We start from the raw sequence: 16,483 nt of genomic DNA, 5'->3' as shown, positions 1-16,483 counted from the left end.
CCTTTTTTCCTTCTTCCTGGTGGCTCCATCCTCAGCATTCTCCTACTGATATACCCCATGTCCCTCCTCTGCACATGTCCAAACCATCTCAATCACACCTCGCTCACCTTGTCTCCAAAACGTCCTACATGCGCTGTCCCTCTAATAAACTCATTTATAATCCTGTCCATCCTCGTCATTACCAACGAACATCTCAACATCTTCAGCTCTGCTCCCTCCAGCTCCACCTCCTGTCTTTTACTCAATGCCACTGTCTCTAATCCATACAACATCTCAGGTCTCACCACAGTCCTATAAACTTTCCCTTTCACTCTCACAGATACTCTTCTATCACAAATCACTCCTGCTATCACTCTTCTCCACCCACTCCACCCTGCCTGCACTCTTTTCTTCACTTCTCTAACACACTCTCCATTACTTTGCACTGTTAACCCCCAGGTACCTGAACTCCTCCACCTTCTCCACCTCTTTTCCCTGCAACCGCACCCCTCCACTGCCCTCCCTCTCATTCACACACATGTACTCTGTCTTACTTCTACTGACTTTCATTCCCCTTCTCTCCAGTGCAATAAATCAGAAACTGTGAAATGTAAATGTAACGCTCACTGTTAATTAAAATATCATGGAGTAAAAAGTACATCGAGTTAATGATAAATGCAGTTAAACAGAGAGTCAAAATTGATTATATCTTGGATACACAATTCTAGAAATTAGCCAAAAAAGAATTTAAGTACAGTAACGAAGTACATTCACTCAAACACTTTACACCACTGATCTCAGATTCAGATTTCTTTATTCCAGTTGGTCAGAAGGGGTTGATTTCTATCCAATAAAAGCATCTCTGATTATTTTCACAGTAACTTGTTCAGACCTGCCATATAACCTTATTGTGTATTTTATATGCCATTTTTTACATTTAATTTTCAGTGTGCCGAAGTTTCCTGTGAAGAAATGTTTCTTTATGTAAGATGTGTCAGGATTCAGCACTTTGTAAATGATACTAAAAAATCTTCCGAAACTGAGGCTTTGTGGTTTCCCAGTAAAAATACAAGGTGTTTTTTTTTTCTCACGTTAACATTTCACAACATCGAGACTACGTCACATTACCCTGCCACTGTCTGCCTCCGTATAATGAAAATCATTTTAAAAATCATTAAAAATGTCATAAAAATGCTATATTTATACATGTTTATTCCCCAGATATGTTCTATTATACATTTAATTATATGTTTATTTTTTATAAATTATTCAAGAAATGTTATTAAATAGATTAAGAAATTTAATTAAATTAAATTAAATTAAATTAGATAGATAGATAGATAGATAGATAGATAGATAGATAGATAGATAGATAGATAGATAGATAGATAGATAGATAGATAATTATGCTAATTTATGTAAATCATGCAAATGCAATGTAAAAGGGGATGAATGTACAACAAATAAATATAAAGGCTCTGGGAAATGTGCACTAAGAATAAATATAAACATATATTCATTAGATGACACAGAAAGTCCAGAGTGGAGCAGAATTGCATGATGATTACTGGCAGTAGAATCAGTAAAGCAGTTATCAGTGTCCATGCTGTGCAGTGTGGAGTTCAGTAGGGTGATGGTTGTTAAAAATACCTGCTCCTGAACCTGCTGGTTCTCGCACGTTTGTTCCTGTGTCTCCTAGTGGATGGAAGGAGGTTAAATATTTGACTTGGATGTGAGGAGTTTTCTGGAGTTTATTAAATACATACAGTTGTGTATATAACTGTAGGATGTAGTTTAAGTTTGTCATTAGTAAATATTAAATGGAAAATAAAATGTGCTGTCTGAAAGATGAAATTAGGGTACAAGACTAATTTGTATACCTCTGCTGCCCCCTGCTGGATTTATCCAACTCTACACACACACACACACACACACACACACACACACACACACACACATTTTTACACTACGTTTCTTTGCGTATTTGTTGCTAACCAAACATATACATTTGTAAATAATTAAAACTTTCTTATGCCTCATTATTACTTTCCTCTCATTTTTCTCCATTTTAGTCCATTAGTTCACCATTTTTCTGTTTAATGTTTAATATTTAATATTGCTGTAGTTTGCCTGGAGCCTGACTTAAGAATTTTATTGCACAAACTGTTACTGACATTTGTACATATGACAAATACAACTTGAAACACACACACACACACACACACACACACACACACACACACACACACACACACACACACACACTTACTGATTATCCTTATCCTAACCTTATCCAGAATGACTTACAACTGAGCAGTTGATCAGCAGTGGCAGCTCTGTTGTGCTGGGATTTGAACTTGTGACCTTCCGATCCAGAGTTCAATGCCTTAACAACCTCCTAAGAATCTGTTCTCTTTACTTCTTATCCAGAGTGATTTACAGCTCAGCAGTTGAGGGTTGGGGGCCTCGAGGGCCTCAAGGGCCGAGCATTGGCAGCTTGTCCCAGCTTGGAGGTTCTGGGATTTAAATTTATGACCTCCCAAACCAAAGTCCAGTGCTTTAACTACTTAAACACACTTTCACATAGTCTATTATTAATAAATAATAATACCACCACCACCACCACCAACAACAACAACAACAACAATAATAATAATAACAATAATTAATCACTATACACAGACCAATTTTATATAATTTTTATTTTTAATTTTTTTTTGTGCACCATTTACTAACATTATTAATTATTAGTAATATACGGTACTAATTATTAGTAAAACTATATATAAAAACTGTATATATAAAACTGATATATATATATATATATATATATATATATATATATATATATATATATATATATATATATATATATATATATATATCAGTATATTTTATTTTAATTATATATAACTTTAAGTAATCAAAGTATATTTTATGTATATAATTACACTTTAATTTATATATAACTGTTTTTGGATTTTTCTTTCCTTTTTTTTTGTACAGCAACTACACATTATTATTATTTTTATATATTTTTTATTATTTATTTCAGATTAAATTAATTCCAAAACCGTCCAATATGGCGGAGATACCGATGGCTGTCTGCGCATGCGCGAGAACTAGTCCCGTCTCAGGAACGGATTTGAGGTGAAAAATCGCGAGATTTTGGATTTGAAAAACTGGCGGTTGGATACAGAGCTTGTGTAGAGGAGAAGCCACTCAGAGTACGTGTTAATTTTCATAATTTTATTATATAATATATTCAATTTACTTGTTTTTGAGGGGTTAATGTTTAAACGAAAATGGTTATTTTTGCTGTGCAGCGTTATGTGTTTTTATTTCCCCCCATGGGTAGTGTAACTGTTAGCTGTGTTGCTAACAGCGCTTTAGTTTTTGTTGGTTAAAAACCTGATTAAATTCATGCAGGAGCTACAAAATTAAACAAAAATGTACATTTAATGTGAGTTTATTTGTCATGTGTATGGTTTCGGGGACATCTTAGCTGAATAATAAGAGTATTTTCAGTGAATCGACTCATCTAGTTCGGTTCGGTACACTGAGTCGATTCCTTTCCGCACTAGTCTATAATCGTGTCTGGAGATGAAGCAATAAGCGGTGATTAAGCATATCTAAATGAATATATTTATTTAATAGTGTTATTGATCTTGTGTAAGCTTGTATGAACAAGGAACTGCTTTGTTATTTTATATATAAAACACAGTTTGGCACTGCACCAGGGGCATTTCAACATCAAACCCTGAAGGAACTGAAGTTAAAAAGGGAGAAATAAAGTTGTAATATATAAATATATTTAAGTTTGCATGTAAGTGCATTGCCTCGACTCCTGACACGCTTTGAGAGGTGTACACGCTGGTATCAAAAAGACTGCCTCTGTTTACAAGAAAGAACTTCATTCACACACCATCACCTTCATAACAGTTCTCTTGCACAGCAATACAGCGTTCCCAGTGTTCCTGCCGCTTGTGGAACGTGTCCAAAACTTGTTGATACCACCTCGTGCATTGCACGGAGTATAAAAACCGGCAGAGATATAGAGAAAGGGAAAGGAAACTTTGGGAGAATGGTGGTATAAACCATCACATGAAGACAACATGGCTCTTAGAAACGAAATTAGAAAATGAGTGTCAGGAAGTTTGGAAAACTTTGACAAGAGGGTCAGGAGTAATCTCCTGGAACGCTGTACGATCACGTCTAATACATAAATGCAGAACCCGTTTCTCATCGTTGGGGTGCATCTCCAGGTCTTTCCTGGAAAATCTGGTTGCTTACACTTTGAACTTTTAGATGTCAGACAGCTTTTCTTAGATTTCCATCCCAGAACTCCGGTCCTGTGCGTCTCCATTCAGACTTTGGGTCCACTGTCTATTTTGAAGTCAGATATGACGAACATATAGGGTTGCAAAGGGGTGGAAAATTCCCCCCATATTTCCAGAAACTTTCTGTGGGAAATTCATCTGGGGGTTTTTGATAATATTCCATGTTGGAAACTTGGAATTGATGGGAATTTATCAGAATTCATTAGAAATTTGGGGAAATGACTATAAACGGTATCATATACACACCTAAATATAAATGTTTTGTTTGGTCATCAGCTGACACGCATGCAAACGAATGCAGATAAAAAAAAAAAGAGAGAGAAATTTAATCGTAAGGAGAACAATTATAGATATTTCTTAATATATGTTTTACAGCTTTTTGTTTTGTTCTGTATTTCGATCAAATATATGCAGGCTCGATGAGCATAAGATGTCTTAAAAAAAACAAAAAAAACAATCGTAATTTAAAGTAGTGCTAGCTTACATTTCGTTTTATTTAATATTTATGAAATATACGTGAACACTCGCCAACATGGACATTTTTTGGACATTATTTTGTGTAAGGGTTTAAGAAATGGTGTGTTTTATGAAGAAATACACATTGCATGTAGGGGGCGTGGCCTCAGTAGCACTGCAGTAAGTGTGCACTGTGCATGTGATTGATGAATGTACAGCTAGAAATTGAACTGAAATTGCATTAAATCTGGTTGTTTTAACCCAAGATTATCCCGCAAGATTTTTTTTCCCCAACTACATTTCAGTTCCCTGTTATAGGCCAACCTGCAATTTTGTAAATCCCAAATTTATACATGGTAATTCCCATATTTTCCTTGTTAATTCCCATGGAAAGTTTCCTGTCTTGCAAATTCCCGGAATTTTGCAACCCTATGAACATATTAATGTTTTTTTTTTTTTTTGGTGTGTTTTAGGAGTGTCACCATGACGACCGATTCTAAACTGGAGATCCGTGAAACGTTCCAGCGTGCTCAGAAAGCGCACAACAACAAGGCCAAGCTGGTGGCCAGTCTGCAAAACATGTATTCTAAGGTAAAGTGTGTTCTCTTTCTGACCATTCCCCATGATTTTGTTAATCATGACCATGAGTGAGATCTCAAGTGTGTGTGTGTGTGTGTGTGTGTGTGTGTGTGTGTGTGTGTGTGTGTGTGTGTGTGTGTGTGTGTGTGTGTGTGTGTGTGTGTGTGTGTGTGTGTGTGTGTGTGTGTGTGTGTGTGTAGTTACAGGATAAAACCGAGTTCCACGAGGAGTTTCTGCGGTGCCTCAAATATGCGATGATCGTGTACACCAGAGAGCCGGCGGTGGAACACGTCATTGACTTTGTGGTGAAGTTTGCCGCTAGCTTCGAGACCCCTGCCGACGAGGAGGAGGAAGACGAGGAGGAAGAGGAGGATACATTTCTGAACTTCCTCTTCAACTTCCTGTTGGAGGTAATTTCTAGTGGGGCCCCAGAATTGCAATCAATCTTTTAAGACCTGCTTCAGCCTCTGAAATGAAGATCCCTGTGTGTCGCAGTGCCACGGCGTGAGCAGCCATGCGGTGCGCTTCCGAGCGTGTCAGCTGGTGAACAAGTTGCTGGGCAGCCTGAGTGAGAACGCGCAGATTGACGACGGGCTGTGCGACCGCATCCACGAGGCCATGTTGATACGCGTCACTGATAAGTACCCCAACGTCAGGATACAGGCTGCGCTCGCCATGGCCCGCCTGCAGGACCCCGAGAACCCTGACTGCCCCACGGTCAAAGGTACACACACCCTTACAGCATCCGCAAGTTATAAGGGTACTTTTAGTGTTTCTATAGTTTTTTCATAAGTGTGTGTGTGTGTGTGTGTGTGTGTGTGTGTGTGTGTTAAAGCCTACATGCTGATTTTGGAGAACGACTCGAATCCTGAGGTGCGGAGAGCCGTCTTGTCCTGCATTGCCCCCTCCGCCCTCACACTGCCCAAAATCTACAGACGTACTCGAGACGTTAAAGAGAAAGTCCGCAAATTGGCCTATCAGGTAACACACACAATTTTGAGATATTGAGCTTTGTATCGTCTCCATTTTCTTGTGAAACATTATTAAGGATTTATATTTAAAATAATATTTTCCCAGCGGAGCTCATAAATCCCACACCGAATACTTTTCGACTCCTGCCTTAGAACCAGGGTTGCAAAATTCCAGTTTATAAAACTGCAGGTTTGCCTTTAACAGGAAACTTTAAACGTCGTTGGAAGAGAAATCTTGCAGGAGAATGAATCCTGCACACAAAATAATGCAACCCTCCTTTCAACATGAGTGTTATTGTTGGCGTAGTGTTCCAATCCTGATCTAAACAGACGTCTGGTTGTGTGTCTCAGGTGCTTGCTGAGAAAGTGCATATCCGAGCTTTGTCCATCGCTCAGAGAGTCAGCCTGCTGCAGCAAGGACTCAACGACTCTGCAGGTTAGTAGTGTGTGTGTGTTTGCGCATGCGTGAATAGGGCTTGAGAATAGACACCGTAGAACTGGTTCGCCATGTCGCTTGCGTGTGATGCGAGTGCGTAGCAGTAAATGTTCATGTGCTCGTTCAGCCTCGGTGAAGGAGGTGGTGAAGCAGACGCTCCTTCCCTCCTGGCTGCGTCTCCTTCAGGGAGATGTGCTGCAGCTACTCCACAGGCTGGACGTCGAGAACTGTGCCGACACCGCAGTGTCTGCCCTGCACGCCCACTTCTCTGTAGTGACGACCCCTGATGAGCTTCTGAATGCAGCAAAACTGGACGACAGGTGCGAGTTGTTCAGTGAGACGAAATGTTTTCCATAGCTCCAATCATATACCGCTGTATTAAGTGTGTGTGTGTGTGTGTGTGTGTGTGTGTGTGTGTGTATAGAAAGCTGATCCCAATAGATGCCCTGACGTGTGAGAACGTGCTGTTGTGGCGTGCACTGTGCGAGTTTGTGAAGAGTAAAGGAGACGAGGGGGAGGAGCTTATGGAAAAACTGTTACCCGAACCGGCTCTGTATGCTGAGTACCTGTACAGGTAAATACACACAGCTTTATACTTCGGGGTGGGTTTCCTGTTCAAACACACTTTCCACAGACGAGAACATATGCCAGTATGCCTTAAGAATATTTGTGTACACACACACACACAAACACACACACACACTGTAAAACCGCTCCATTATGTTGAATTCCGTTCTTTGCGTGTAGTTATATGAAGACCCTTCCAGCCATGTGTGAAGATGACCGATCTGATCTGACTCAGCTGGAGTCCGTGATGATGAAAGAGTTCATCACGCAGCAGCTCATCCAGCTAGTAGACTGCTTGGACACTGCCGAAGAGGGAGGAAGGTAATGCACGTGTTATAAACGTGAAATAGACAAAAATCTACAACTGGGATGGGTAACTTTCATACCTTCAACCTTCTTTTGTTTATACCAGGGGCCAGATTATTAATGTACTCGAGCAGGCTGACGTGGTCCTGTGAGCCATATTTAAAGATACCACGGGTCACCAGTTACCCTTTCCCTGATCTACAGCATGTGTGTTTAATATGAACAGGAACATGAATGAGAAAAACTTAATCAATTTCCTACTTTTCCTACCAGAAAGCGTGTGTTCGCAGTCTTGAAGGAGATGCTCGTGCTGCCAAATACACCCCTCTCGCTGATCAGTCAGCTGGTGCAGAGACTCATGACGATTATCCATGATGACCAGCAACGCATCGCAACGGTGTGTGTGTGTGTGTGCGCGCGCGCACGCGGTCAGACTGAATAAACCCTCAGAATTAAATGAAGGCTTTTGTGTCGTGATGCTCAGGTAGCTGAGATCATCTCGGACGTGAGGGAGCCGATCGTGCCCGTCACTGAAACTGAGGACCAGAATGAAAAACGCAAGCGACAAGTCAGAGTGAGTCTTTACACAAATGATTCGATGTACTGTAAATAAACACGCCTCTGATGTCTACCATGCTGTCTACACCTTTTCTTACCAATATGCAGCTTTTAGCTCAAAATGCCTTTCTGGTACTTATGAAAACTTTCATCCCTGGTAATTTGTCATTTCCCTCTCTCTCTTTGTCTGTTTGCAGCTGGCGGAGGTGAAGGTGTGTATTATGGAGTGTAAGCAGCAGCTGGAAGAGTGCATCAGCGCTCAGGATTTCAGCCGCGCTGCCGAGTTGAAGAACTCAATCACCGAGCTGGAGGAGCTGAAGAACCAGTTGGCAGAGCAGAACACACACACAGAGGCCGTGAAAGAGCAGCACGCAGAGAAGGTACTCGAACGTTTGTAGTGTCCTCATTTTGTAATATAGTTTTACGATCATGTCGTGCGCTAGGGGTTTAACGGCACACACGATCGATTCGCTACGTTCCTCAGGGTGAACACAGTTCAGAAACGCAGAACATCACTGTCATTTTTCTTTTTTATTAATGCAGATTATTCTTATTAACATTAGTGAACAGTTTGCATTTTTAAAAACAGTTTTAAATAAAATGCCTGCTTGGTTTAAGTCCAAAATAAAACCGAATAAATCTAATTAATCCACTTTATTACATTGATTAGATTGAGTAATCGGTTAAATTGGCATAAACTAAATTTATTGAATAATTCAATTAAATAGTTTACACACCATTTGGGTAATAATAAAAAAAAGTGTGTGTTTTATATGTAATATTAATTTTCTAAAGATGTGCTCCACTGAACTGTTCTACTTACTTCAGCATACTTTAACAAGATTATTTATTCATTCAAATATATTTATTCATAAATTAATTTATTCCTTCCATCCTTTATTCATGCATTTGTTCAAGTGTGAGGTAGAAACTAAACAAACTTGCAGGTCGTCACTTAATATGTTGGTGAGGAAACTCGGATTGTAAGTAGGATTGCATTCGGTACACATGGGCACAGTACCAAAAGTCCTGTACAGTTCCACCCCTAATGTTTACTTTTAATATTGCAATTATTATTATTATTATTATTATTATTACTTATTTAAAAAATAACAATGATTAAAGTCTGTTTACGTGTGTGTGTGGTCAGTTCTCGGTTTTAGGTCTAGAACTCTCCAATATTTCATCTTTAAGCTTTATAAAGGTACATTGAACGTAGATCCAACTTTTAAGCTTTTAAGTTTAATGTACGCCATATGCCCAGAAGTATGTGGACAGCTGCCTGTCACACAGCCATATTTTGGCCTTTCTGAACAACACCAGATGCACCCAGGCTTCCTTAAAGCATAGCAGCTTCTGACATCACTAGGGGCAGGGGGGGTTTCTACATATAATACGACATTCACAAAGAACTTATGGGTATGATCGCTAGGTGTCCACATATTACTGGTAAATATGTCCCAACCGATAGATGACTCCCCAAAGTAAATCGGGAAATAATCGGCAGCTGGATGTGATGGGGGGCTGATCTGCATGCCTGAGCTGACCGCTTGCTAGAGCCCATTATGCCAGCTATAAGTAATCGTGTGAATCAAAGCTTTGGTGCTCGCTAAGCTACGCTCGCTTTACTACCAACAATACACTGATTTTTGTGTGTGTGTGTGTGTGTGTGTGTGTGCACATGCACGCAGAACGACCCTGAGACATTGCTGAAGTGTCTGACGATGTACGCCGAGGCCCTGAAACAGATAAACGTTCATCGAGGCATCTGTCCAACCATCAATGGCCTCCTAGACTCATTGGTATACACACATATATACATACACACACACACACACACACACACACACACACAATAACTGTGAGTTTTAGTGTGTAATAAGAGTTGTGTGTGTAGGTATTGCCCTGTGTGTCTAACTCGAACGCTGCAGTGAGGAACATGGCTGTAGTGTGTTTGGGCACTGCAGCTCTCCACAGCAAAGACCTCGCCAAGACACACCTGGTTCTCCTGCTGCAGGTAACACACACGAACACACGGGTGTGCACCTTCCTGTTTAGAAAATCAGAACGCCAAATTTGTGTGTGTGTGTGTGTATTTAAAGATCACCCAGCTGGATGAGCCTAAGATCAGAATCAGCGCTCTTAGAGCAGTGGTCGATCAGCTGCTCTTGAACGGAGTGGACATGCTGCGTGAAAGCCCCGCCCCCCCGCAAACCATGCAAGATGGCGGTGACGGACAAGAAGACGGTCCAGTTGAGGAGGAGGACAATCCTATACAAAGCATCCTAAAGCTGCTGGCTGAGTTCTTGGACAGTGAGGTGTGTGTGTGTGTGTGTGTGTGTGTGTGCGCTTGTGGCTTGTGTTAGATGAAAGTCATATATATGCCATGTTTATAGATCTGTGAGCTGCGCACCGAGACGGTGGAGTGTGTGTGCAAGCTGCTGTACTGTGGCAGGATGGTGAGCGTGAAGCTGCTCACTCGCCTCATTCTGCTCTGGTATAACCCACTGACTGAAGAGGACCAGCGGCTGAGACACTGCATTGGAGTGTTCCTGCAGCTCTACACACACTCGCACAGGTAACCATGCAAACACCAGATTCGTGTTAGCGTGGTGCTCTGGGTCGGGTTCTGGGCAACAAGGAGATTTTCAGGGTTCCGGTTTGCTCTCTCTTTATCCTTTAGAGCTCATCAGGAGTGCGTAGAGGAGAGCTTCATTCCCACCATGCGGACGTTATTCAACGCCCCGGCCACGTCTCCTCTCTCCGAAATCGACGCCAACAACGTCGCCGAGCTCTTCACAGAGCTCACGCGCTCCAGCGATCGATCCCAGGTACGAACTCCAACATCATTTACATTTGGCAAACGCCACTTAGCAGTTAGGGGGTTAAGGGACCTGCTCAGGGTCCAAGCAGCCTGGTGTGGCTGGGATTTGAACTCATGACGGAGGAGGGTGGCTGAGCATGTTCTCTACCCTCTGTGGGGTTTCAGGGAGCGAGTGTGCACGACTCTCTGGCCGTGCGAGTGTGTAACGAGATTCTGCGAGACACGTCTGCTCCCGAGGTGCGTCTGTACTGCAAGACCCTCACCACTTTAGAGATCAGCACCGATCGGGGACTCGCTAACGACGAACTGCAGCAGCTCCTTAATGACATCCTGCAGGTAACACACACACACACACACACACACACACACACACACACACATTCCTGCAGGTAACACACACACATTCCTGCAGGTAACACACACACATTCCTGCAGGTAACACACACACATTCCTGCAGGTAACACACACACATTCCTGCAGGTAACACACACACACACACACATTCCTGCAGGTAACACACACACACACACACATTCCTGCAGGTAACACACACACATTCCTGCAGGTAACACACACACACACACACATTCCTGCAGGTAACACACACACACACACACACACACATTCCTGCAGGTAACACACACACACACACACACATTCCTGCAGGTAACACACACACACACACACACACACACACACATTCCTGCAGGTAACACACACACACACACACACACACACATTCCTGCAGGTAACACACACACACACACACACACACATTCCTGCAGGTAAACACACACACACACACACACACACATTCCTGCAGGTAACACACACACACACACACACACACATTCCTGCAGGTAACACACACACACACACACACACACACACACATTCCTGCAGGTAACACACACACACACACACACACACACATTCCTGCAGGTAACACACACACACACACACACACACACACATTCCTGCAGGTAACACACACACACACACACACACACACACATTCCTGCAGGTAACACACACACACACACACACACACACATTCCTGCAGGTAACACACACACACACACACACACACACACACACATTCCTGCAGGTAACACACACACACACACACACACACACATTCCTGCAGGTAACACACACACACACACACACACACACACATTCCTGCAGGTAACACACACACACACACACACACACACATTCCTGCAGGTAACACACACACACACACACACACACACATTCCTGCAGGTAACACACACACACACACACACACACACACATTCCTGCAGGTAACACACACACACACACACACACACACACATTCCTGCAGGTAACACACACACACACACACACACACACACATTCCTGCAGGTAACACACACACACACACACACACACACACATTCCTGCAGGTAACACACACACACACACACACACACACACATTCCTGCAGGTAACACACACACACACACACACACACACACACATTCCTGCAGGTAACACACACACACACACACACACACACACATTCCTGCAGGTAACACACACACACACACACACACACACATTCCTGCAGGTAACACACACACACACACACACACACACATTCCTGCAGGTAACACACACACACACACACACACACACATTCCTGCAGGTAACACACACACACACACACACACACACATTCCTGCAGGTAACACACACACACACACACACACACACATTCCTGCAGGTAACACACACACACACACACACACACACATTCCTGCAGGTAACACACACACACACACACACACACACATTCCTGCAGGTAACACACACACACACACACACACACACATTCCTGCAGGTAACACACACACACACACACACACACACACATTCCTGCAGGTAACACACACACACACACACACACACACACATTCCTGCAGGTAACACACACACACACACACACATTCCTGCAGGTAACACACACACACACACACACATTCCTGCAGGTAACACACACACACACACACACATTCCTGCAGGTAACACACACACACACACACACACACACACACACATTCCTGCAGGTAACACACACACACACACACACACACACACACACATTCCTGCAGGTAACACACACACACACACACACACACACACACACATTCCTGCAGGTAACACACACACACACACATTCCTGCAGGTAACACACACACACACACATTCCTGCAGGTAACACACACACACACACATTCCTGCAGGTAACACACACACACACACATTCCTGCAGGTAACACACACACACACACATTCCTGCAGGTAACACACACACACACACATTCCTGCAGGTAACACACACACACACACACTCCTGCAGGTAACACACACACACACACACTCCTGCAGGTAACACACACACACACACACTCCTGCAGGTAACACACACACACACACACACCTGCAGGTAACACACACACACACACACACCTGCAGGTAACACACACACACACACACACCTGCAGGTAACACACACACACACACACACCTGCAGGTAACACACACACACACACACACCTGCAGGTAACACACACACACACACACACCTGCAGGTAACACACACACACACACACACCTGCAGGTAACACACACACACACACACACCTGCAGGTAACACACACACACACACACACACACACACACACCTGCAGGTAACACACACACACACACACACACACACACACCTGCAGGTAACACACACACACACACACACACACACACACCTGCAGGTAACACACACACACACACACACACACATTCCTGCAGGTAACACACACACACACACATTCCTGCAGGTAACACACACACACACACATTCCTGCAGGTAACACACACACACACACATTCCTGCAGGTAACACACACACACACACACTCCTGCAGGTAACACACACACACACACACACCTGCAGGTAACACACACACACACACACACCTGCAGGTAACACACACACACACACACACCTGCAGGTAACACACACACACACACACACCTGCAGGTAACACACACACACACACACACCTGCAGGTAACACACACACACACACACACCTGCAGGTAACACACACACACACACACACCTGCAGGTAACACACACACACACACACACCTGCAGGTAACACACACACACACACACACCTGCAGGTAACACACACACACACACACACCTGCAGGTAACACACACACACACACACACCTGCAGGTAACACACACACACACACACACACACATTCCTGCAGGTAACACACACACACACACACACACACATTCCTGCAGGTAACACACACACACACACACACACACACACATTCCTGCAGGTAACACACACACACACACACACACACACACATTCCTGCAGGTAACACACACACACACACACACACACATTCCTGCAGGTAACACACACACACACACACACACACACATTCCTGCAGGTAACACACACACACACACACACATTCCTGCAGGTAACACACACACACACACACACACACACACACACACATTCCTGCAGGTAACACACACACACACATTCCTGCAGGTAACACACACACACACACACACACACACACACACATTCCTGCAGGTAACACACACACACACACACACACACACACACACATTCCTGCAGGTAACACACACACACACACACACATTCCTGCAGGTAACACACACACACACACACACACATTCCTGCAGGTAACACACACACACACACACACACACACACACATTCCTGCAGGTAACACACACACACACACACACACACACACACATTCCTGCAGGTAACACACACACACACACACACATTCCTGCAGGTAACACACACACACACACACACACACACACACATTCCTGCAGGTAACACACACACACACACACACACACACACACACACATTCCTGCAGGTAACACACACACACACACACACATTCCTGCAGGTAACACACACACACACACACACATTCCTGCAGGTAACACACACACACACACACACACACACACACATTCCTGCAGGTAACACACACACACACACACACACACACACACACACACATTCCTGCAGGTAACACACACACACACACACACACATTCCTGCAGGTAACACACACACACACACACACACACATTCCTGCAGGTAACACACACACACACACACACACACACACACACATTCCTGCAGGTAACACACACACACACACACACACACACACACACACACATTCCTGCAGGTAACACACACACACACATTCCTGCAGGTAACACACACACACACACACACATTCCTGCAGGTAACACACACACACACACACACACACACACACACATTCCTGCAGGTAACACACACACACACACACACACACACACACACATTCCTGCAGGTAACACACACACACACACATTCCTGCAGGTAACACACACACACACACACACACATTCCTGCAGGTAACACACACACACACACACACACACACACATTCCTGCAGGTAACACACACACACACACACACACACACATTCCTGCAGGTAACACACACACACACACACACACACACATTCCTGCAGGTAACACACACACACACACACACACACACATTCCTGCAGGTAACACACACACACACACACACACACATTCCTGCAGGTAACACACACACACACACACACACACACATTCCTGCAGGTAACACACACACACACACACACACACACATTCCTGCAGGTAACACACACACACACACACACACACATTCCTGCAGGTAACACACACACACACACACACACACACACATTCCTGCAGGTAACACACACACACACACACACACACATTCCTGCAGGTAACACACACACACACACACACACACACATTCCTGCAGGTAACACACACACACACACACACACACACATTCCTGCAGGTAACACACACACACACACACACACACACATTCCTGCAGGTAACACACACACACACACACACACACACATTCCTGCAGGTAACACACACACACACACACACACACACATTCCTGCAGGTAACACACACACACACACACACACACACATTCCTGCAGGTAACACACACACACACACACACACACACACACACACACACATTCCTGCAGGTAACACACACACACACACACACACACACACACACACACACATTCCTGCAGGTAACACACACACACACATTCCTGCAGGTAACACACACACACACATTCCTGCAGGTAACACACACACACACACACACACACACACACACACACACACACATTCCTGCAGGTAACACACACACACACATTCCTGCAGGTAACACACACACACACATTCCTGCAGGTAACACACACACACACATTCCTGCAGGTAACACACACACACACATTCCTGCAGGTAACACACACACA

At 43.8% G+C, this 16,483-nt stretch overlaps 1 protein-coding gene across 3 annotated transcripts in view; it reads left to right on the top strand.

Moving 5' to 3' along the window:
* Nucleotides 1–16,483, top strand: part of ncapg (non-SMC condensin I complex, subunit G) — a 100,413-nt gene that overhangs the window by 77,574 nt on the left and 6,356 nt on the right. The window contains exons 1-19 of one of the 3 annotated variants that reach the window (XM_083532355.1): nucleotides 3,092–3,206; nucleotides 5,249–5,366; nucleotides 5,555–5,764; nucleotides 5,850–6,078; nucleotides 6,190–6,335; nucleotides 6,677–6,761; nucleotides 6,889–7,081; nucleotides 7,186–7,335; nucleotides 7,509–7,649; nucleotides 7,908–8,031; nucleotides 8,119–8,208; nucleotides 8,390–8,572; nucleotides 9,343–9,396; nucleotides 9,884–9,994; nucleotides 10,090–10,209; nucleotides 10,295–10,510; nucleotides 10,589–10,770; nucleotides 10,876–11,023; nucleotides 11,182–11,352. In XM_083532355.1, the coding sequence (XP_083388481.1) occupies nucleotides 5,259–5,366; nucleotides 5,555–5,764; nucleotides 5,850–6,078; nucleotides 6,190–6,335; nucleotides 6,677–6,761; nucleotides 6,889–7,081; nucleotides 7,186–7,335; nucleotides 7,509–7,649; nucleotides 7,908–8,031; nucleotides 8,119–8,208; nucleotides 8,390–8,572; nucleotides 9,343–9,396; nucleotides 9,884–9,994; nucleotides 10,090–10,209; nucleotides 10,295–10,510; nucleotides 10,589–10,770; nucleotides 10,876–11,023; nucleotides 11,182–11,352 (2,661 nt within the window). In that variant the 5' untranslated portion in view covers nucleotides 3,092–3,206; nucleotides 5,249–5,258. Of the gene's footprint in view, nucleotides 1–3,091; nucleotides 3,207–5,248; nucleotides 5,367–5,554; nucleotides 5,765–5,849; nucleotides 6,079–6,189; nucleotides 6,336–6,676; nucleotides 6,762–6,888; nucleotides 7,082–7,185; nucleotides 7,336–7,508; nucleotides 7,650–7,907; nucleotides 8,032–8,118; nucleotides 8,209–8,389; nucleotides 8,573–9,342; nucleotides 9,397–9,883; nucleotides 9,995–10,089; nucleotides 10,210–10,294; nucleotides 10,511–10,588; nucleotides 10,771–10,875; nucleotides 11,024–11,181; nucleotides 11,353–16,483 lie in introns of those variants that run through there. The other 2 variants (XM_083532356.1, XM_083532357.1) reach the window with 2 other exon arrangements.

Source organism: Silurus aristotelis (assembly GCF_946808225.1).
Source record: "Silurus aristotelis genome assembly, chromosome: 27".
In the NCBI taxonomy this organism is placed as follows: domain Eukaryota; kingdom Metazoa; phylum Chordata; class Actinopteri; order Siluriformes; family Siluridae; genus Silurus; species Silurus aristotelis.
This window is presented reverse-complemented; position numbering and strand designations above follow the sequence as displayed.